The sequence below is a fragment of the Orbicella franksi genome, chromosome 5 (genome assembly GCF_964199315.1).
Source record: "Orbicella franksi chromosome 5, jaOrbFran1.1, whole genome shotgun sequence".
NCBI lineage: Eukaryota > Metazoa > Cnidaria > Anthozoa > Scleractinia > Merulinidae > Orbicella > Orbicella franksi.
The window spans coordinates 7,634,901-7,657,200 of NC_138149.1; the positions used below are offsets into that span (position 1 = coordinate 7,634,901).

At 39.6% G+C, this 22,300-nt stretch overlaps 3 protein-coding genes across 3 annotated transcripts; 2 read left to right on the plus strand and 1 right to left on the minus strand.

The window, feature by feature from the left end:
• Positions 1 to 887: 887 nt before the first annotated feature.
• On the plus strand, positions 888 to 14,111 carry LOC145486735 (uncharacterized). Its single transcript, XM_081465447.1, has 11 exons — positions 888 to 1,113; positions 2,484 to 2,619; positions 3,109 to 3,239; positions 4,055 to 4,139; positions 4,316 to 4,392; positions 4,990 to 5,101; positions 6,196 to 6,309; positions 10,654 to 10,743; positions 10,877 to 10,959; positions 12,547 to 12,673; positions 13,551 to 14,111. The coding sequence occupies exons 1-11, from the start codon at positions 953 to 955 to the stop codon at positions 13,629 to 13,631; spliced, it is 1,197 nt and encodes a 398-aa protein (XP_081321573.1). The 5' UTR covers positions 888 to 952; the 3' UTR covers positions 13,632 to 14,111.
• On the plus strand, positions 7,611 to 10,664 carry LOC145488670 (uncharacterized). The gene is made up of 3 exons (XM_081467592.1): positions 7,611 to 7,804; positions 7,892 to 7,988; positions 9,883 to 10,664. Exons 1-3 carry the CDS (start codon positions 7,638 to 7,640, stop codon positions 10,087 to 10,089), a joined length of 471 nt encoding a protein of 156 aa, XP_081323718.1. The 5' UTR covers positions 7,611 to 7,637; the 3' UTR covers positions 10,090 to 10,664.
• A 194-nt stretch (positions 14,112 to 14,305) lies between the features above and the next one.
• On the minus strand, positions 14,306 to 21,850 carry LOC145488638 (D-3-phosphoglycerate dehydrogenase-like). Its single transcript, XM_081467542.1, has 10 exons — positions 21,690 to 21,850; positions 21,446 to 21,597; positions 19,125 to 19,190; positions 18,662 to 18,716; positions 18,246 to 18,344; positions 17,525 to 17,657; positions 17,037 to 17,198; positions 16,571 to 16,716; positions 15,861 to 16,112; positions 14,306 to 15,303 (listed from the first exon to the last, which is right to left on the minus strand). Exons 1-10 carry the CDS (start codon positions 21,828 to 21,830, stop codon positions 14,956 to 14,958), a joined length of 1,554 nt encoding a protein of 517 aa, XP_081323668.1. The 5' UTR covers positions 21,831 to 21,850; the 3' UTR covers positions 14,306 to 14,955.
• Positions 21,851 to 22,300: the final 450 nt, after the last annotated feature.

Consider the following 22,300-nt stretch of genomic DNA (forward strand, 5'->3'; position numbering starts at 1 on the left):
CCTCATTTTAGGATGAACAAGTTAAAAGGTTTCATAAGGTGTGATACAATAACAGATCTCGAAAATTACAGGGGGCTATACTTTGGCCACAGAATAGACTAGAATGAGGTAGGGCTTCTATGAGAAGCCTTTTTCAAAATGTACCATAATCTGCTTAATAAACAATTTCGATATGTTAAAATTCAGCCTAAAACAACAGACCTCAACACTAGGGCTCAGCCGTTTTGGGGCCATTTCAACGCGATTTCAGAGAATTTCAATTTCCGTCGAGAGTAAAACGATGAAACAAAAGTAACACATAGAAAAATCGAAGTAAGTCGTTTTTATTTACCTTCTTTTCCATATTTTGAGCTGTCACATACGATGGTTACATTCCCATACAAACTCTTACATTTACGCCGTTATTCAATGTCATCAAGTTCACGGCTTCCAGCTCGCGATACCTGTGCCGTGATGAACAATAACCCTTCAAAACGATTGATTCCTCATTCTATGGGACAGGCTAAAGGAAATCAGATGTTTTATTTCCTTGAAAGGTTGCGACTTAAACCTGGATAGAGGACACGAATGGAAACACACTAGGGGCCTAGGGTGATGTCAGACAACGCGTGGCCCCAGCAATATAGGCCATCATCTTTATGAAAACGTCCAGTTCTTGATCTTTCTCCTAGCGCAATTAAATATGCATGAATGTTGCATAACTTTATCAGTTAATGCCCCACCGCGCTAGCCAATGAATGATATACAGACAAGAGTTTTCTTTGCTTTTCTGTCTTGATACCTTTCAATCTGCTGACTCAAATGATATGCTGCTTTTGTTTGGCTTTAGATCCATTTTTCCCCGAGCAAACTTTAGCGACTTCTACGTCTTTGTCTTAATAAGCCCACAAACAACATTTCCCGCGTCACGCATCCAAATGATCCAGACTTGCGTGACGACGGTGGCTTCTCCATGATGGAGGTAGTTTTCCTCCTTCTTGCAGTTTTGCTGGCTTCAGCTCCTGTTCAAGGGCTGAAGAAGTGTACCAAGATTGATTCCTGCCGCTGCTCAACGGATGAAGGAGAGATCAACCTGAGGAGCCTTGCAGGAGAGAGCGTAGATGACCGGCCGAGGTAAGCATGTAGCCGTTGAAGAAAATTTGTAGCATTTACACGAGTAATAAAACGCAAAGCATCAGGGCATGTGAGGTTTTACGTAAATGTATAGAAAGAAAAAATCGTTACGAAACTCTATTGGTTGGTACTGAAGCTGATGTATGTGATGATGACAAAGTTAGCGTTTAACCGATCGATTAACCTGGCGCTGAAACATTTCACTCCAACTTGCAGATGAAAGTGTAGTTGTTTATAGATCTTTACACGGGTTATGTAATCAGTGATGAGACCTATTCCCCTGCAGGGTGCACGATATAAAGGTTCAGGGCTTTATACCATAAGCTACGAAAGTGCAACCGCAATCACCGTGCCATTCCCCTAGAAGTAGACAGGTCTAGAAATACACTATTTCTTAATTCCCAGTCACCACCTGCCGACCCAGTCGGTATATACGTATTTGCACTGGCGCCCAAATTTTGTACGAAAATACAGAATAAACTTGGATCATTTTCCTTTGAAAAAAAGGAATATGCAAGGGGTTATGAGGAGCTCTCTCCTTCCCTCCCCTCCCCCCGTCCCCCTTCTCCCCCGTACCCCCCCCCTTTTACTAGCGTGTGTTTGGTTTACAGTCTAGTTATGCAAATTTTGTTGAGGTAGGGTCGGGATTGTGGACACCCGGCGTTTGTTGTATTGTCACAGTGGATGTTGGAGATGACTAGGAGCTATCCAAGTCTGAATTATGCTTCCCGCAAATTTGGATGGGTCTGCAACGTGCGTCTTGAAACCCTTACCCTAATTAGATCAAAATATCGCTTTTTCCCTTTCGAAGCTTTGCGATGACAATAGCTTACACCGCGACTATTCTCTGAGACAATACCCCCACTTAGCTTGCCTTCAACGTCTCTAAACAAGTAAAATTTTTTTACTCTCTGCATACCACGTTCGCATGTCTTCTCTTAAGAGTACTGTATTCTCTTAAATATCTATAGAAACCTTACAATAACTGGAGACTGACCAGAAAACGTTCGGGTTATTTCAGTCTCAAACTGTATATTTCTTTTCTGTCCTTTTATTTATATCTGTTTTTATAAAACTGCAAATGAACGAGTGAATAAAGATGTTGGGCCCCAAGATGTTGTTGTTGTTGGTGGTGGTGGTGGTGGTAAGATGCAGCCAGGCAGGCAGTGAGTCACGTACTCCACCGCGTGACAGGGGTACTCTTTCAGTTCTCACAGTGCTATACTGATGGGATTCTAGGGGGGGGGGGGACCTTAATTTCTTTTTGTTTGCCTGCGATGGGACATACGTCATCTCCAAGGGGAACTGATGGAAAGATAACCTTCGGCATCTGTCTCTGTCTTCCATACTGAATTGCATTCATTTAACAGATTCAGCATTCCAGAGGCAGCTTCTCCAGACGTTCCAGGTCAGACGAATGACTCTTACCGATGGAATCCCTGCGATTCGTGGACAGCTAAACGTCTCCCTAACCAAACAACAGCGAATGGCTGCAAAGACGTTGCGGTGAGTTGAGTGAGTCCGTGGTTTCCTGGTCAGTGTGGTTGCTAAGTTACAGAACGTGTCCTCATTGCGTCCTTAGATCTCCTTACTCTTTAGGTCTAGTCTGTTTATATCTGTTTATACCTAATAATATTCCGATCAATAAACTGGTTTTTCTCTCTTGACGTGCTTTGCGCTCGTGTGTCACTCTTTACTCTCCACTATAATTCACTCCCCCCCCCCCTTTCTCTCTCTCTCTTCCTCCGCAACAAAGACATTAGTTGCCATGCATTCAACATGAAAACAGCGGTCTTCGCTCATTAATCGCGGGGAGCATTGCACTGTTAACAGTCTGAAATCATAGATTATGAAATGCTGTCCCCTCAGAGTTTTTGCGAGAAACAAAGTTCAGTTCATAGTAAGACGTCGTGTGAAGTGGTTTGTTAGCGTGTGCGCTGTTCTGGAGAGTATCCAGCAATATGACAAATAGATCAAAATGCATTTCTTTTCCAGGTGTGCAAGATTCAAGAGATATCTGGGTTTGGGACTTTCTACGTCGACATTGGGGAACAAAAGTTGTCGGACTGTGTTCTCAAGAATGGACAATGCCAGCTGACTTACGGTGTAGCCACTAACAAACAAATGTAACCACTTAGGTTAAACAGTTTATTTATTGTTTTTTCTTTTCGTCGACCTGTTACGCACTTTTGTCTGCCTCGCTCCCAGGCGCTTGTTGGGAAACAGGGCACGCATTGCTTCTTAGTTAGATTGCAAAACGTAAGTTTTCGAGTGCGATGTACAAGCCCATCTATATTCTAAACGCGCAACGCGCTCAAATCATGGAGAGACGCGTGTCTGCCTAACCTGAAATGTCAATCATCTCCCACCCTTAGCCTAATCGCCCGGGAATTAGGCTGAGGGCGGGAAATGGCTGACATTTTAGACTAGTGTCTGCCCTGTTAGAGTTTCTTTTTAGAACAACCAGGTTTCCCCAGGTCTATTGCAGAAGGATGTGTATAATTAATCGTGAATCATCCTGGATTGAGATTCAGCCCGAGGCACAGTCGCAAAATAGTGTTGTATGTGAAGCTCAATGCAGTTTCATCTTGCGTATTCGTTTATGTTAGCTAGATCAAACAACAGTTTTATCGAAGTTTTGAACTGAGTGTCGCAAAACCAAAACCAAATTAATCACTCTAGCCAATTACAAAGAACACAGACAATCCAGTGAACCAACCAAAACTCGAAGGACATGTAGCTGACGCAAAGCGCGGGAAAACGTGTGACGATTGGTTTTGGTTTTACTTCTGACTGGATGGAAACGTGGCGTGAGTTTTTCCAACTAATCCTGCAGTTTAGTGAGTGCAAATCCAGTTACGTTTCGCTCTACCGCTCTACCTCGCCTCTAATTACCTCGACATTAATTACCTTTTTGTTCTCATGTACTTTTCGATGACAGAAACACCATCATTGCCCTTGTGTGTGATGAAACGGCAGAAGGGCGAGTGGATCCGATGAGAAACGTATTTGCCTCAAAGTTATTTGTAAGTACGCTTGCTGTGTTAGATGTGTATTAAGATTGGAGAATGAATTTTAATTACTTTTGTTAGTACAATTACTTCTTATAATGTTTTCGATAGAATTTGGTTTTAATCAGTCAGTTCGGTTGGGGTGTTTACTAAACTTTGTTCGAAAATGGTCTATTTTGTTTGCCTTGCAATCAACGACATTGTACTCCAAGTGCGCATGCCCTGGAAAGTGTAGTGGTTTGAGTACTGGCGCAGTCGTGGGTATAGTGTGAGTATGAATGCGAAATCGCTTGTTATAAGCCCTGTTTTGTACCATCTTTAACTTGACTTTCTTAATTAACATGTTTCACTGGTGATAACAGGGCTTGAGAAGACTTCTGAGTTGTGCTGGAAGACCAGCCACAAGCGATACCGAACGACTGGTCATCTCTCTGGCATCAAGTGAAGAAGCTGCACGCATCTAATAATTGGCTATAATTTACATGGTGTAGCCGAGAGACAGCCGAGAATAAAACCTGCTCTAACTAGTGAAATAGCTGCGTTCGGTTAGCTGTGGAGCAGCGCGGAAACGTGGTGGGGAAGTATTGAGCAAGTAGCACTTTCTCGTTCCGCATTCCTATTCTACTTTCCTCTCTCTCCCGTTTTTTGCACTACTCCCCCGCTGACCGTATGCTTACAACAGGTTTCTAGTAAAACAAATGAGGACTTAAACCTGACACAGGTGCACTACAAGAAAAGACCAGCTTGTTAAGAGAGAAATCAACGTTTTATGATTCCTTTTTGCCGAGAATTAGAACACCATTAGCTGGAAATCCCTTGAATTGTAATAAAAGACATTTTATCCTGTATTTTACATCTTTTGCAGTATTGGATCTGTTGCTGGTTTCCTGATTTTTGCTTTCGTTGTTTTTATCGTTTACTTGCGTTACAAGCTGCCTAGCGGAGGTCCGAAACCATCTATGTGTACAACTATACAGGTGAGAAGAGTGACTACGCCCTTTTAAGTTGGTTGTCGCGCATCACGCCAATAGGGAGCTTAAGCAATGACGTCGGCAACGCCAAGGACGACGGCTGGAAAAAAATGGACTTAAATTTTACTTTTGAAATTATCAATTATCTAGAACTGTTCAGCAAGCCGAGTGGTCTAAAACCCTACTCAAACTTAAGATGTGACGCCAGCGAATAATTCTAGAAGAAAATACGAAAAATTAGCCGTCGTGGCTCACGTTCTTTAAAATACCCAAAACTCGGTCATTTCACGTTGTTGTTTTGCAGAGGACGGCCAAGAAATGTACAAAGATTTATATCGCACGTGCACAGCTATTGTTTTACTCATTAAATCTTTTGTTTGACGGCGTTTTCGTTGCCGTTGCCGTTGTGGTTTGCTTACCGTTACGTGACGTTCCAAATTATGGCTACGAGAGATCACCTGGAGAATGATAACACATCTTCTTACTGTGAATAGCACTTACTCTTAAGTTACTAGATCTGGACATCTGTTCATGGTTTCTGTCGGTGTTAACCTCGGTTTGAGTAGGATGAATTAGAGGCTACCACTAGCTCTTAAACTAGTTGCCAGATCTCTTTTGGGCAAAACGCCACCCACAAGAGATCTGGGAACGAGATTATACTCCCCCTGGAGAAGGGATGAGGGGCAGTTTTGTGACTTAATCCCAGCTAAATATGTGATGAAAGTGCTGTCTATCCCTCGAGTTTTCAAGAACCCTTAGTTAAAGGTAGTTTAAGTCTGCATACGAGCCAAGTGACCCATCAGGTTGGAGCTTATCCCGGTTTCCGTAGCATGAAGCGACTAGGAGTATTTCTACTCCCCCCTGGAAGGGAGAACCCAAGAACCCTTAAATATAAATCGAGGTTAAAGAATGAGAACTTCCCTCTCGTGCTCAGAGCCTTCTGACGCTTTGATGCTAACGATGGAAACGGAAGTCCTAGAAACGAGATTAGCGTAACAATTAAAAGTTGAAGGGGCTTATTAGTTGAACTCTTTTGTCTTTTCTTTAGAAATGATCCCCGAAGTATCATAACATCGTGATGACTGCATTTCCTCTTGCAGGTTGGATGCGGACTGATAATGGCTACATGCTGTCCCAGTTGTAAACGATTGCAGTATTCGAGTATTCCCGAATCCCAAAAGGAAACAGGGCCGAGTAGCACGACAGTGAACGTTTAATTTCTCTTTAATCCTCTGTGGTAAATTTGTGCGAGTTTTCCCAAGGAAAATTAAAGATATCGTTGATAGTATAGTATGGAGAAGTTTAACACTGATTTTAGGAACTGAGCAAGAACAACAGACACTATAACCTGCTTTGTTCCCATTAGTAGTTTCATTTCTTCTCTTGGGGTCCCAATTGATGAGAAATGTCCCTGACAAATATCATTGAAAAAAGAGAACCATAAACTATACACACAATGAAGTTGATGCTTATGGTACAAAGTTTTTGTTACTTTTTACTGCATTCATAGATGTATTTTTATTCTATTCTTCTTATAGGGTATTTAGGTGATTAGTGCGTTAATAAATTATGTTTTAATTGTTTGTGTTGTTGTTTATTGTTTATCAGTAGGTGTCTATTTAAGGGAAATATCTCCATACCGGAGGTGCCACCTTAGAAAGGTTTCCTTAAAGCCGGTGCTCGATATAGAAGTATTTTCTCGATCCTTAGGCCGTATTTACATAGCTAGGCAGACGAATAATGGGTGTGTAGAACTGTATATGATGAACAATGCGCTCTAGTTGTATTTTGTGTCCAGGGAAATACGGAAAATAAGACGCATTAAATGTCAGACGAAGATAACAATGTTGCTCGTCTGGAAGATGCATAAAACTAGCCTGCCTAGCAGGCGTTACACGGGGGAGGAGGAGTCAAAGTGTGGATGGATTCCTCCATCCTCGCGTTTTAATTTTTACCTCCCTACCCCTTCCCCGTTTACGCCTACAACATTATACAATATAAAATGCACACTGCATGCAGACAAGGGGTAACATGCAGCCTGCAGATTTCAGAATTTTTTTATGTACATACAGCTGTATCGTGTTATTTCCATTATCAAGTGTTCACCGTAAACAGGGTTATTCAGGCTAATTAGAAAGAAAGTCTGCCCTCCGGTTAGCCCGAATAGCGCTCCGGTTAGCCTGTTTATCAGTCAGGTTACCCTGTTTACGGTTAGCTATCAATGATAGAAAACCTAACTCGATTCAGTGAAAAAGTCTGCAGTCTGCATTTTACCCCTGGTCCACAGTCCGAACTCTGCGTTTTGCAGTGGATGCTCCGGAAAACATCCTCCTTTTGTAACAGCGATTTTGCCAACTGAAAGACTGCCTTTCGGGCAATAGCTATTCGGAGAAAACAACCAGAATTACCTAAAATACTTGCTGGAACGCCCAGACCCGTTCAGAAGGTCGGGATCTTAGCTAGCCCTAGGGATAACCCTGGGGACGGGATCCGTTTGAACCATGACCAGGTTGACCTCAGTCGACACGAAGTCGAGGGTAATATGGCGGATCAGATGATTCACTTGGTGTTACGATTTATCGCCGTTTGGTCGTTGTCAAAGGTCGTTTTAAGTGTGAAGGAGTGTAAAACAATAGATCAGTGTAGCTGTTCGACAGATGAAGGAGAAATAAGTCTCAAGAAACTGGCAGGTACAGGTGGAAAAGCAAGGTAAGAATTCTGGTATGTGATCGTCGGATTTGGCTCTCGTAACACGTTATAGAGATTTTATAAGCTTCTAAGCCTCTTTTGTCTCAGGTTTCAAGATATTCCTTGTAATAAAAAGGAATTCAAATTCAGCTGGAATCCCTGTGACTCGTATACACTGAATGGAACAGCTTGTACTGATGTAGCAGTAAGTACAGTGACCCCATGTTTGTCACAAGACAAGTGTGCTTTAATCTGGAATGTATTAACGTAATTTTGACAGTGTGAAAGCATAAGTTAGTCTCAACAAATGTTGGCGAAAGAAAAAAAAAGATGCGAATCAGGTTTGGTGAAAATTGACCTTCTAATAAGTGCCCCTAATAAGGTTTGGAAACACTGAGAGCTTGGTATACTGAACAAAGGCTCCCATTTTCGGTTAGTGGTAACCTCTCGGCCAACTGTCGGCCAGCATGTTACCAGCACATTATGGTCACATTACTGACAGTTGGCCAACAGTATTAAGTAGGCCAAAAAGTGACCTTAAACACATAATACCCAAAACACGTTACTGTTCATCTTTTTGGCAACTGTCAGCTGACTGTTGGCCATTTGTCAGCCGACTGTTACCTAACTGTTGGCCGACTGCCAGCCAACTGTCGGCCAACTGTCGGTCGACAGTTGGTCGATAGACAGCCAACAGTTGGCTGACAGTTGACCGACAGTGGCCAACAGTCGACTGACAGTTGTCCAATGGACCACCGACAATATCTTTTGGGAACTGTTCTTCACTTTTAGCAAGACCTTAAAGATCTTAGTTGGAGGTGGTGGCAGTGGCCTCATGATTAGTGCGCCTGATTCGGGATCGAGCGGTCCGGATTCAAGCCCTGGCTGGGGACATTGTGTTGTATTCTTGGGCAAGACACTTTGCTCTCACAGTGCCTCTCTCCACCCAGGTGTATAAATGGGTACCAGTGAATGTAATGCTGGGGGTAACCCTGCAATGGACTAGTGTCCCATCTAGGGTGGAGCAGAAATGCTCCTAGCCACTGCATGTTACGAAACTGGAGATAAGCACTGGCCTGATGGGCCACTAATGGGTCATATGCAGACTTTACCTAAGAAAGATCTTGGCAAGGTTGTTTGAGGATTAAGATATTGGATAAGATCCTGATGTACCCTTGGAAAATCAGATAATCAGATGTGAATATCAGTCCAGTCCAGTCAAGTTTATTATTGCACACTATTTACAGAAAACAACTGAACATAAGATGGTTTACAATGAGACATCAGCACCATTACCTGTTAATTTTTAGGGTCTGTTAGTAGCTAACTGTGTATGTATTGTATTGATAAACCACAAAATTGTTCAAACTAGCATAATAAAAAAAGCAACATTATGATATTATCAATCAGTGAGGAGTTCCCTTGACACCCAAGTGCGATCACTTGGGTGTCCAATTACAGGTATCCAATTTGAACTTTTTGTAATTGGATACCAACACCATTCACACATCAATTACATGGCTTCCTTCTCAATGTTTCCTACAGTTTTTAAAACTTATGAAAAGCACTACTAACTTTTTCACTGAAAAGAAGTCTCAAAAGACATTTTTAATTCTGAAATTTGCTATCTACAATCATGGACAAAAGCAGTTGAGACGCTCCCCCGAAAAAAACCTGTTTCGTTGGACGTGTGAGTTTTTCAATCTCCAATTTTCACATTTCAACCCCCTCTCCCCTTTTCAATGTTGTAACCACATGACAGTGTCCATGGAGCATATTTCAACATTGAAAAGGGGGAGAGGGGGGTTTGGCTATTGACAATAAAGATGTTTTTTTTCAATTACAGAAGGATGCTGAAAGAAAGCATTTGTTTTGCTCAAATGTTTCAACACTTTTGTCCATGATTGTAGATATGATCAATTAGAAATGGACCTCATGTCATACAATTCTGGGGGTAATCGTGCTCGTAATTTCAAATCGGCCTTCTGCTTCACGGTCGATTATTCCCTGAATTGTTCTCCACTCTGTCTCAGTCCAGTTACTATTACTTGAATTGCATTCATTGTGAAACATTCTTCATTTTTATCTTTTCCTGACAGGCTTGTTCTGAGCAGACGATATTGACTAAGGTTGTCTATTTTAAAGTGGCATTACAGAGCACATCTGACTGTGTACTTGGAGAGAATGGGAGATGTGTTTTGACATATACAGCACCAGCATTATCGACGTATAAAGAATTTATTGTGACAGTCATGTTATTTTATATTATGAATATGAAAACGTTTGTCCTTATAAATGTGAACTAATTTTTGTTCTAACTGTCTAACTGCTGAACTCAATTACGTGCAATTTTCTAATTTTCACTATAAAGTAACAAAATGAAAATTGACTGCTTCCGTCATGCTTTTAATTATCAATTCAAGAAGTCAAAAACATGTATTCTAATGTACTAAAATGTTATAAAACATGACTGGAATTTGCGAACAAGAGAGAAATAAGTAAGAAATATTATAGATGCAGGTGGGGAGCTACACTTGGTGAGTTTTAGACAGTAAACTAATAAATTTATATTCGTGACTTTGGTTTCTTTAAATTTATGTGCTTCATGACACATGTATGCAGGAAAACAAAAAAAGTTCAACAAAGTTTGAGACTTAAGTCAATCATAGTGCATGCAGAATCTAAATCCCAATTTTACATTTTACAAGTTTGCGATACTCTAGACTTTCAGTCAAAACATACATGTACTCGACATGCTGAAGTATTTTGCTTAGAACATTAGCACCTGAGAGAAACTATGGGATGGTTTACATGTATGTTGCCTTCTTAATTAACAATATGTTATTTGAATACATTTTTTTTTTTGAAACAAATCTGAGTTCAATGTGGCATTGCAATGTGATAAAACAGTAGAAGGTAGAGTTGATCCCGTGGACTTTGATGTCTCTACAAATAAGCATGTACGTACTGACAGTATTCAATTATAGCATACTTAAATTGACATTTTTGTAGAAAAAGTGTTATTTTGTTTTTCACTTTTAACAACCGAGGTGAAATCTGCTCATGACTCTCTGTGTGTTTATTTATTTTCAGACAACTGTTTTACATTCGAAATATGCTTGCCCATCTTCTACATCTTCTACTGGATTGAGTATAGGAAGCATTCTAGTCATCACATATGGACAGTCAATTCTGTTGTGATGTAACAGACTATTTATAAACTAGCCTTTAAGATAGTACATGGCAGAATGTAAGGGGTGGCGAATGGTAAACGCGAGACTTTGCGAGACGACAAGATTAGCGTTTTTCTTTGCGAGCCCAAGACATTTTGATTTCTTCAATTGTGAGACCAAGACTTCAAAGTGTTTTAAATGCAAACTAAAGACGTCCAGGTTCTAAGATGTTGTGATGTCATTTAACTTTATAAAAACAACAAAAAAAAGCAAATCAGTACTTAACGACTTTCTTAGCCTTGAAAAAAATTGAGACTGCGAGACAGCTTTGTGAGAAAAATCGAGACTGCGAGACGCACATAACCGCTAAAAGACGAGATTGTGAGACCCGTGAAATTTGGCGAAAATTTTGCGAGACCATTGGTTTTTAAAGGACCATTTGCCACCCCTAATGTACATGAACTACTGGACATGTTGCTAAAACAATTTGTGCCCAAGTCATTACTATTGCATGTCATACAAATGTTGCATGCCTGACAGTTGTAGACAAACAGTCTTTATTACCCCACACTCAACTTACAATGATTTATAGGTGGAGGCTGTGCCCCAGGGTGCAAATCCTTACCCTTTTATTGCCAGTTTTGACAGAAAATGTAGCCTTTTCAAAAATGATTCCCCAAAGCAGTGTTCTCTCTTTTAATGTTCCCTCTTCTATACCCCTGAATTGAGTAAGTTCTTGGATAAATTAGTCATTTACCAGACGAGTGTGTTTGTTTGAGATATTTTGAAAGGAATTTATTAATAAATACTTAGCGCTACTCTCTGGGAGTAGAAATACTCCTAGTCACTTCATCCTACAGAAACTGGAGATAAGCACCAGCCTAATGGGCCACTTGGCTCATATGCAGACTTTACCTACCTATCTACTCTCTTATAGAAAGTGAAAAGTGCAAAATGCAAGATTTTGCAAGAAGGCGAGACTAACAATTTTCTTTACAAGCCAGAGCCCCATGACTTTAAAGTGGTTCAATGAGAGTGTAAGATGTTAAAGCCTCTAAGATGTTCAGACATTAATAAAGTAAACATTAACAAACAAATCGATACAGTCTTCAAGACTTTACTAAGCCAGCTTTGTGAAAAAAATTGAGACCGTGAGATACACGTAACTGCTAAAAAAAATACAAGACTGCAAGTTAGAGTAGTGAAATTCATGGCAATTTTGCAAGATCCATGATTTTTGCAGGACCATTTGTCATCGCCCTTTCAGGTGGAGCCCCCTATATATCCCTGGGCATTAGTGCTTTTAGAGTGGCCCATATTAATTAGGTGTATATTTTACAGAAGTGTCTGCAAAATGGGTAAAGTTTGCACAGTGGGTTGAACGTGACTAAGCAATCTATCTTTAGTCAAATGATGTTCACATTATAAAGTACTGGAAAGTGTGTACATATTAAGGAGGTGTCTGCCTGAGTGATAAGTTACCGAGCTCTACTACATACCAAAGGGAGAGGTTTAAGATTGTGCTAGTGAAAACTGATATCCTTAGGTAATATTGTTTTCTGTATTGCATTGTAAACCTTTCTTTTCCAGGTTTTCCTGTCTCTTAATTGCTTACATCATTTGTGGAATTTTGTTTAACAAGTATGCCAGACAAGTTGAGGGAAAAGAGGTTTTTCCAAACTACTCATTTTGGGCAGACTTCCCTTATTTAGTAAAGGTGTGTTACTTTGTGGTAGTTTTACTGTAAGTAGTACAGTATGTATAGTTTTCGTGTTGTTTACCCGGGGGCCTAAATCAGATACAGCTGTACCCCGCTAATTCGAACTTGGTTATTTTGAATTCTCTGTTATTTCGAACTCAAAACCATTTCCCTTGGATTTGCCCTTCAGTCATTTACTATCAGCTATTTCGAACTCCCGTTATTTTGAACTATTTTTCATTTCCCCTGAGAGTTCGAAATAGCAGGGTTTAACTGTAATTCACTTAAAGTGCATAAGTGCATCTTTTTCCCTCTCCCACAGAAAAGCCAACAATATTGACAATCAATGACAGATATGATATTAATTAAAAAATAAACTGTCAAAAATTAAAATATCTCAACCTCATAAATTATGTGAGAATAAAATAGAGGCTGTAATTGGGGAACTTGACAGTTTGGTAAACACTAAAACAAAATGATACTGTTCCCCTCTGTATCAGTGGCTAGTAGTGGACATTTCCCCGCCACTCATGACTTCAGTAATAATTGCTATACCTCGCAACTCAGATACGTTTTCTGAATGGAGGAGAACTGTGTCACTTGCATGGATCAAAACTAAACTAACTCCCTAGGGAAACAACAACTTGAACTTTCGACGTGCACATGATCCTGTCGTGCACCTTGATACTGTGACAAATTTGTAGTGTCAGCAGGCAACAAGCATATCATTTTTTGAAGTTTTTTTTCTATTTTTGAGTTGGGAAGTATAACTACTAAACTCTTAATGACTGTACCTGTGGGAAACATTGAGTTTTGTTTCCCCTCAACTTCAATGTTCCACCACCAGCCACCTTCACTGTACTGTTTAAAATTATCCTGATGTTTTATTTTTAAGGATGGCTGTGTGTTTACGTCTCATTCACTTAGAGAACTATGTGGAGGAGGTTCAAGTCGGAGTGGTTATGCTTCTATATGAGAACCTGGAACATGAAGTAATAACTCATGAATAAGAAAGTTGAAGTAATCAGGTTGATGGCCATAACAGCATTATATTAAGTTATCAGTGAGACTTTGAACTTAAATGTCGCAGGATGCAAATCTTGACTGGCTTACGTATTTATATTATAAAGCAGAAAATTTATTGCAAGCTTCTATTGCACTACTACCTTTTAAAAGGGTGTTATTATTTATTATTTTATTTTTTTGGCACAATACAGTTTGAGAATGCAAAAAAGAAGTTATCATAAGAATCCGACATTTAGAAACTGTCCTATTTTAACCTTGAAGGTCTCAAATGGCAGCGCGCTCAACACAAGTATTTACGAAGCTATCTCACAACAGTACAGTATTTATTGAAGTGAAAATACGTCCTTTTTAAATAAGCTGTAAAATAGTGAAGACATAAAGAATAGCTTTTCTCAGGCTAATGTTTTCTATATTCCCCTATGTCTTGGGGGTCAAGTTGGGTTTTTGATATGGCTCATTAATTACCTAATGAGAGAGATTTATTAAAGTAACAATAATGTTATTACCAAGCCATTATTATGTCTGTGACAGGAAGGATGTAACAAGGCAAGGGGAAAAAATCACTCACTCATAGACTGGCTTTGTTTAGTTGCACCATCACATAACTTACCTAACAAACTATAATAATTATTATATAGTTTTAATTTAGTTTATTAGAACTTGTAACCTCCAGAACACAAAACACAGAAGGAACTGTTGTACAAGATACATGTATATACTGAACAGGAAATTTGACATAAAATAATAAATAATCTCAACTTCAGGTTGTTTATCGGTCTTGTACAGCAGCTCAATTGTCAGCTGATGGAGAAGCAAATGCTCCCTTGTTGATTAATTTCAAGCCACACTGTTCTCAATCTGTCCACTTCGTGCCTCATGTGATGTATAATATTATGCTTGTGCTTGAAATTAAGTCAAACAAACTTCACCCTGAAGTTACAACAAAGCTTCTACTAAAGCACTTCTACATCTTCACCCTCTATTTCAGCAAAGTGAAACCAGCATCTTCGTGTCAGTTCATGAAGAATCCACTCTTAAAAAAAAATCTTGTTTGGATACATCAATTTGATACATTCTAACATGTCATTAGTCAATTATTTTGGCAGAGTCAAACTATGTTCACGTTGTTTCAATGAAACCTCACGACCACCTTGTGTCTTTCACAATTCTTAACTGGGTTGTCACGCAACTTGTCCAGGTGAGAAGCATTCCATGACAATCCAACTCAAGACTACAAAAGAGACTTGTTAGCGATCTCCAAGACCTGACCACAATTACAATGAAACACATGGGCAATTGGCAGAGATTGGAGATGAGGTGCAGATGATGACAATGCTCTCCGCACCACCCCCTGCAACATGGACGTAGTTGATTGCACCATTATCACCAAACTTAGGCACAATTTCAGCCAAAACCTTTCCGGGATTTCCTTTGACAAAGGACAAGTTTCCAGACAGTGACACAGCACCACTGAACACCAGGCTATTGTACTTGACTAGCACAGGAACACCAACACCAACCACTGCTCCTGTTACTGTGGTATCTTTGCCATCACTGTTGACTGTGACTGACACTGCAGCAGTGTAAGGGAGCCCTACAGCATCAACATGGTTGCACGATACCTTGTATAAAGGAGAAAAGAGAAATGAGTGAAGACCGCAAATTAATATTATAATATTATTGAGTCAGTATCATAAATAATTATCACAGTCATATAAATATTAATCGTAATTATAGCTGTTAAGTGTCTGATTCAGTTGCAAAAACACACAAACACGTTAATAAATGTTCAGGCTTTTGTGTGACCCAGGGAAGGGGAGATTGGACTTTTAGGTATGTATGGGACTCAGTAATGCTTCTCCCATCCCCTCCATCCTCCTAATGACAACATCAAAACCCATGGTTCCAAATACATGTACAGTACCCTCAAAATGCTTTATGAGTTAAGCTGTCGAATACATGTACTCAGTCATTTCCCTTATTACCATACATTGAGCACCAAATAGTTAACTACAATTTCCACATTAAAATGATCTGCACAGACAATGAACCCGAGGATTTCATCAAAGTTTCTAAAATTGCTAACATGGCACATACAACATGACCACATACAACACAACGACTTTCTAAAAGTGTCAAAGGCTAATAATTCAATTTGAATTCAGGGATTAATGTATACCTCAAATCCTTTCTCTTTGGCAACGACAGCAGAGTTTACCAAATTAATATCATTTCCTCCAATAATTCCTGCTGACACTGCAGCAGTGATGTAGCGACCTGTAGACTTCATTTCGGCACCATGTGTTGTCACTGTTACCTTGGAGATTTTTCCTTGAGCAAGGCATGCAGCAACCTTTCCAAGTTTATCTCCCAAACTTAACCAGGGCTGTGCATGGGGCTTCAGGGCTTCTGTCAAGAATGCTGCATTGATCTATGGTAAAATGCAAACAAAGAAACATTCAATTTCAAGCTGAAGATACTGGTGATCATCCTGACCGGTTTCCACACGTCTTTTTATTAATATTTATTTAGTAACAAAAACTTGGTGATTCATCACAACCGTGTTAGTCTCCTACACAGCCAACATTGCTTGTCATACAATGCTCCTTACCCACTGATGGCTGGGGAGGAGTGATGTGCAACAACTCAAATAACTTTCAACAGTATGACCTAGTTAACCATTTTCTGTATTTCTCATCCCTACATGTTTTACAGTAAAGGTATCAAAATTACAAGTAAGGAGTAATAAGAGTTTGATCACAATACATTACTAACTATAAACGTGCATCATACAGATTACTCCATATTAACTTATCTCTGAAACATTCTCTCCAAGAAAACTTACTGCAACAAGCAAACACTAAAAAAAATTAAGTTATGATCACTCACCACACCAAAGAGTGCCTTTCCCTGTACGGCATCTACAAACTGCTCAGCAATCTCTTTCGCAACTCTGGTCTGTGCTTCAACTGTGCTGGCACCAAGATGAGGACAGGCTATTACGTTAGGATGCTGGACCAACTGCGCTGATACTCCTGTAAACAATTATAAGAAACCATGAAAGAAATGCTTTCATTTACATTACTTCCCTACATGATTGGCTTAAAAAACTCAGACCACTTTTTCATCCAATCAGAAACTTGTAAAACCAAAACCAATTGTAACTCATTCGCACACATTTTCCCATGCATAATACGTGACCTTCATGTAATAACTTTCGGTTGTGATTGGTACACTGTACTGTCTGTGCTCTTTGTGACTGGTTAGAGCAGTGATTACATTTGGTTTTGGTTTTTCGATACTCAATTGAAAATCTTATTATCTGCGTTACATTTTAAACTGTAAGGTAACTCACCAGTTGGAGGTTCACTCTCAAACACATCCAACCCTGCTCCGCCACACTGTCCTGACTCCAGGGCCTTCAACAGTGAAGCCTCATCAATAATGCCGCCACGTGCACAGTTCACCACATAGACACCCTTTTTACAGAGTGGGAATGTTTTATCACCCAAGAGACCTGTGCGAAAACATCACAGATGAATTATGTATAATAAAATTTGTAAGTAGTAAGAATAATAAACATCAGTCTTTTCATAATTTCTTGGACTGTGATAAATTAAACTCTCATCCACTTGATTTGTAATTTCGTTGAAATAATTCTTATTTTGCTCAAAAGTGCACTTGGATTGCAAAAACCTATAGAGAAGACCACAATCAAGAAAAAAAACCATCTAATAACACTTTATGATTTCATGCACATACTCAAAACTATTACCCAGAAAATTGGTTGGACTTCCTTTTCAACTTGAAGGGGTTAATAATCAAAATCGCACCTACATGTACCTTTTGTTTGTGGAATAAGAGGAGTGTGCACTGTAATGTAGTCAGCTTTGGGCCACAGTTGGTCGAGCTCCATCCACTCAATGTTATACTTTGCTGCTTCATCAGCAGGAACAAGTGGATCATAACCAATGGTCTGATTGGAAAAATAATAAGTTTAAATTACTCTTAGCTAGAAACAATTTTGAAAAACTGATTTACTACTTGCTTATAGCAGTGGCATTCTTGAATTGTTTGGGTGAGCAGCATGCAGGAGCAACAATATTGGTCAATGGCATCACTGCTTTGGTAAACCATCAACCCTCCATAAGCTGTAAAAATTAGCTGATGTGTGTCAGCTGGATGGCTTTTTTAGGACTGAATAGCTGTGTCCACCCATCTGGCCCTACCAGAGTCAGCTCGTAATTTACTATTTTCTATACAACTGTGTCAGTGCACAATATGCAGTTCCCACCCTGAGGGAGGTTAATGGAAATTCTGAGGGGGAAAGTGGGGGGCAGGGGGGGGGGGGGTTCAAAAGCAAAAAAATGTCAAGGAAGGTATGAAGCTAAACTAGAATTTCCAGGGTGTTGGGGGGGGGGGGGTTTCTAAAACTAAAGAGCTTCTGTGAGAGGGGTATTTTCTGGAACATTACATGACATGTTCATAATATAATTGTCCTGAATGTTGTTTAGAATGAATTACAATCAGGTGTTTATTTCCCTCTAGATGATAGTATTCTCACCGTCACCCCATAAGACTGCATTCGATGAGCTACTTCTCTGCCAATCCTTCCTAATCCAACAATTGCAAGGGTCTTGCCAAGCAACTCAGTTCCCATGTACTAAAAAAGGTGGATTAAATATATATTAGATCAACAAATCTTATCCAGGACTACCAAGCTCAAAATTAAAAGACAAGTTCTCCTTGATGATAACCTTAAATTACTTTTCAAGTTAGCTATGAACATTTGGTCGGGTACATACACAAAGACAACATATTTTTAATTACTAGTAACGATTTTCTCTGATTACAGAATGATGTGTAATATAATTCTGTTTACAAGTAAAGGATACATGGCCTAAGCTAAATGTTGTTCACCTTGGATCTGAAAGTGTTTAACACATAGAGAACCGTGTTTCAAAAAACGGTTAATCGTACCTTCTTTCTGTCCCATTTTCCTTCTTTCATGGATGCAGCAGCCTGTGGAATATGTCTGCCGAGAAAAGAAACATGCCAATGGTCTTGAATTTAATACATAGACTTAATGCCTCAATGCAATGAAGGTCTCAAAACTTTGATCTCCTGAAAATAAACTTAAGCCAAGCGTTTAAACCTAAAATGTCTATGTTTCACATTACATGCAAACTCCATACAAATTTGAGGAGATTGGTCACTGTAATAATTATTAAGTTGATTCCTTTTTGTCTTGAAGATTTTGGAATTTTAAACACACCATTGGGACTAGACAGAGACTGGAAATAAGAAATGTTGATTAAAAATACTCTCAACTGACTTATAAAAAATCCTTGTATGTTCAGAAATCTAAAGAAGTCCTGACACTATAGGATTGACAACAAACATTTGACAACTACAGACTACTTGTGAACAGCCAATATCATACCTTGCAAGAGAGCTGATAAGTACACAAGTCTGTTCAGCAGCACTTATTGTGTTGCCACCTGGTGTGCTACAAAAAGACAAAAAAAATGTCCATTAAGAAAATGCTGTCAGAGATAGGGAAAGCGATACATGCAAAGTCTGTGTTTAACTGGCAATCTCTGGTTTCCATAACAACTGGCATGGAATGGTGGTTTTTTTCACAGGGTTACCCACCAGCATTAATTTGCTGGTTCCCTTTTAATATACAACTGGGTGGAGAGAAACTGTGAGAGCAAACTGTTCTGCTTAAGAACACAACACAGTGACACCAGCCAGAGTTCGAAGAACCTTGACTGCATGATCCCCATTGGTTCAGCCCAACAAGCCATTAGGCTACTGCTGTACTATTGATTGTTGTAACAGGTGCTGTTAAACTACCCTCAATTTGCACAGCTCCAGAAAAAAATTCTTACCAATCATAAGGTAGGTCATACTTAAAAAATAAGACAGAAAAGGTTCCCAGAAAGTCTAAAGACAGTCAGGAATCTCCATAGGGCGGGGGAAAAATCAAATTTAAGCAAAAACCCTTCCATGGGAGAGGTAGTAGATTAAATGTGTTGGAATAACAGTGTCATAGTGGTGTAAAGATAAAACTTCTGAAGGTTAAGGACACAAAATAAAGAAGCCTAGAGACAGAACTTCATAAATATGTTATCAGGTTAAGAAAACATCAATGTCACTATTCCGCTATTCATGCAAACTAAGAGTAGAATGTAACGCAACCAGATGAAAGGTCAACACAAAATACACAAACAACATGGCGTAATTGAGGGGGACACAGCCCTGTAGCAGGTTTGATGTGACTTCATGATAGGTGCACAAACTAAAAGCCTCACTTAGCTTATTCCCCCACTAACGTGGGAATCGAACGAGTATTGGCAGAGCCTTAATCTCCCCAGCACAGGACAGGCTGGATTGGACAAGGTAAAGGCTGGGATATAAGATGGCAAGACACAAAGTAACATGCCAAAGCTTGGGGCTGGGAAAGTCTCTATGCAGACTTAACTGAACTGCAAGGAGTGACCCCAGTTAATTGACAAATAACAAATAGAAGGGAAATTTTAGAGCTAAATTGTTACCAACTGTGCACTCTCGTGCAAGCTGCCAGGATAATGCCCTCTGACAGTGCATTGAGATTTACAAAGCAAGGCAGTGTCTCAAAGTTCGACCAATAGGTACAGCTGTACTATGAACTAAATAGACGCAACGTGGAGAGCTTGTTAGCAATGAATGGGGCTAACAAATATATGGGCCAATCTAGGAGAAGCTAAGATATTTTGCTAGATTAAACCGCAAGATAGAAGCTAAATTACAGACATGAATAGTGTTTGTGCTAACTGCTAGAATAAGGGAAAGTTCATTCATGAATTGAGCATTCAGTATTGTACTATTGTTTAATCCTACTGGATTGCGTGACGAACGTACACAGCCTAACCCTCAAGGGATGTCATGTTCCATTAGCTGCGTTTTACCGACCGGTAAAAGCGTTATAAAATTCTGTAATTATCCCTGGGGTAATTTCTTAGTGGGGGAAGGTATTGATAATTTTATTTAGTTTCCTTTCCTTGAAAAAACAGTCAGATCTCCAACAATTTCCAAATAGCACAGTCCTTGTTTTTAGCACTAATCGATGGATGCAAAGTTGCAAAATACCCCAAAATGTGCGACAGTTAACCAACTCCTCAGGTATGAATAAATTTCATGACTATGAACACGCCCGGCCTTAATCAATTTTGGTTGTGGAATTAAGTTAATTGTTCAAGGCAACAAATTCAGATCATCGAAAATAAGAAAAAAACCTACAAAAAAATACTTTCCCAGGTTTGGTTCAATCTGTTTCTATTTTGTGAAGGATTTTCCTCCAGAAAACCGTTACAAACGATCGGCAGCCTCGTGATGTGACGAAATTTTACACCTCAGTACTTTTACAAACGAGTCGTGATTCCACACAACCTAGGAAAGTCACACCAGTCCCAGTGAATTGGAACAAACTCCTGTCCTGTCAAGAAGTCCTCGATTCGCTTTTATAGTGGAATTCTGATCTTAGAGAACTATCACGATGAACGTTGTTTCGTTGTGTATGAGTGCCAGCTTATAAGCTAAAATTTTACCCGCACAATATTCTAACGAATTTGTACAAAATTCGTACACAACTCTACGGAAAATCATTGCACATCGAAGAAAAAGAGGAAAAGATACTTCAAAGATTACTTCAACTTTCCTGGAAACCATAAAACAACAGGGAGAGATTAAATAATTCACGGCTATTTAACTTGAGCTTACTTCATAACAATAATTCCTTGAAGTGAAGCTACTGGAATATCGATGTTGTCAACGCCTGTTCCTGCGCGACCGATGATTTTGAGTTTTTTTCCAGCCTTGATCACTTCTGCAGTCACCTTAGTAGCTGATCGAACAATCAGACCATCATAGTTCTGAAACAGAAAAGATCAGCCCGGTAAAAACCAAAGATAAATCGATTAAGAACGCTAATTTTGTCGGTGCATGTCGATCGACTTTCTCTTACCGGTATTTCTGCGAGAAGCTCTTCTTTGGTGAGCTTTGTTTTTAAATCCACAGCGATGCCATTCGCTTCGAGAATTGCTTTGCAGCAGCTATCAACGCTGTCACTGATCAATATTCGCTTAAGATCTAACGAAAACGCCATTTTGTTACTTTCTCTCTGATTCGATCGATCGCCGAATGAAATTTCCACGTGTACACACTTTGCGAATTAGTAGTCACAGCTGCGCCATGTGATTGGTTGAAAAGAACGCCATCACGTGCAGGAATTTTCCCGCCATTATACAAACAAAATTATCTGAAAAAAAAAATTATCGGGTCTTTCACAGTGCAGCAACTGTAAACTGGAAATCAACATATAAAAAAGACAGACATTTTACGTAGAATTGAAGGGAAAACTTCTTCCCTTTCAAGTACAAGTTAAACTGTCAATCACTGCTTTAAATGTTGTGGAACAAAGTCCAAAGCAGAGAGCATTTTGCAATATCGTCTTGAGAACAATGCAGTGCATGCTGTTGAGGTCTCTTTTGGTAGGGGGTCCTCCACTGCGACGCCCAAAGGCTACGAAAAGAAAAAAAATAAATAAAAAAAATCATAAAAATAAAGATAAAAATA

Excerpts from the sequence above, each read along its gene's own strand:
- LOC145486735 (XM_081465447.1), top strand. The coding sequence starts at position 953 with ATGATGGAGGTAGTTTTCCTCCTTCTTGCAGTTTTGCTGGCTTCAGCT. Across the intron at positions 5,102-6,195 it reads CTATGTGTACAACTATACAG|GTTGGATGCGGACTGATAAT; the intron begins GTGAGAAGAGTG and ends TTCCTCTTGCAG. Across the intron at positions 6,310-10,653 it reads GTAGCACGACAGTGAACGTT|AAATCTGAGTTCAATGTGGC; the intron begins TAATTTCTCTTT and ends TTTTTTTGAAAC.
- LOC145488670 (XM_081467592.1), top strand. The coding sequence starts at position 7,638 with ATGGCGGATCAGATGATTCACTTGGTGTTACGATTTATCGCCGTTTGG. Across the intron at positions 7,805-7,891 it reads GGTACAGGTGGAAAAGCAAG|GTTTCAAGATATTCCTTGTA; the intron begins GTAAGAATTCTG and ends CTTTTGTCTCAG. Across the intron at positions 7,989-9,882 it reads CAGCTTGTACTGATGTAGCA|GCTTGTTCTGAGCAGACGAT; the intron begins GTAAGTACAGTG and ends TTTTCCTGACAG.
- LOC145488638 (XM_081467542.1), bottom strand. The coding sequence starts at position 21,830 with ATGGCGTTTTCGTTAGATCTTAAGCGAATATTGATCAGTGACAGCGTT. Across the intron at positions 18,717-19,124 it reads CTTATCAGCTCTCTTGCAAG|ACATATTCCACAGGCTGCTG; the intron begins GTATGATATTGG and ends TTTTCTCGGCAG. Across the intron at positions 16,717-17,036 it reads TGAGAGTGAACCTCCAACTG|GAGTATCAGCGCAGTTGGTC; the intron begins GTGAGTTACCTT and ends AATTGTTTACAG.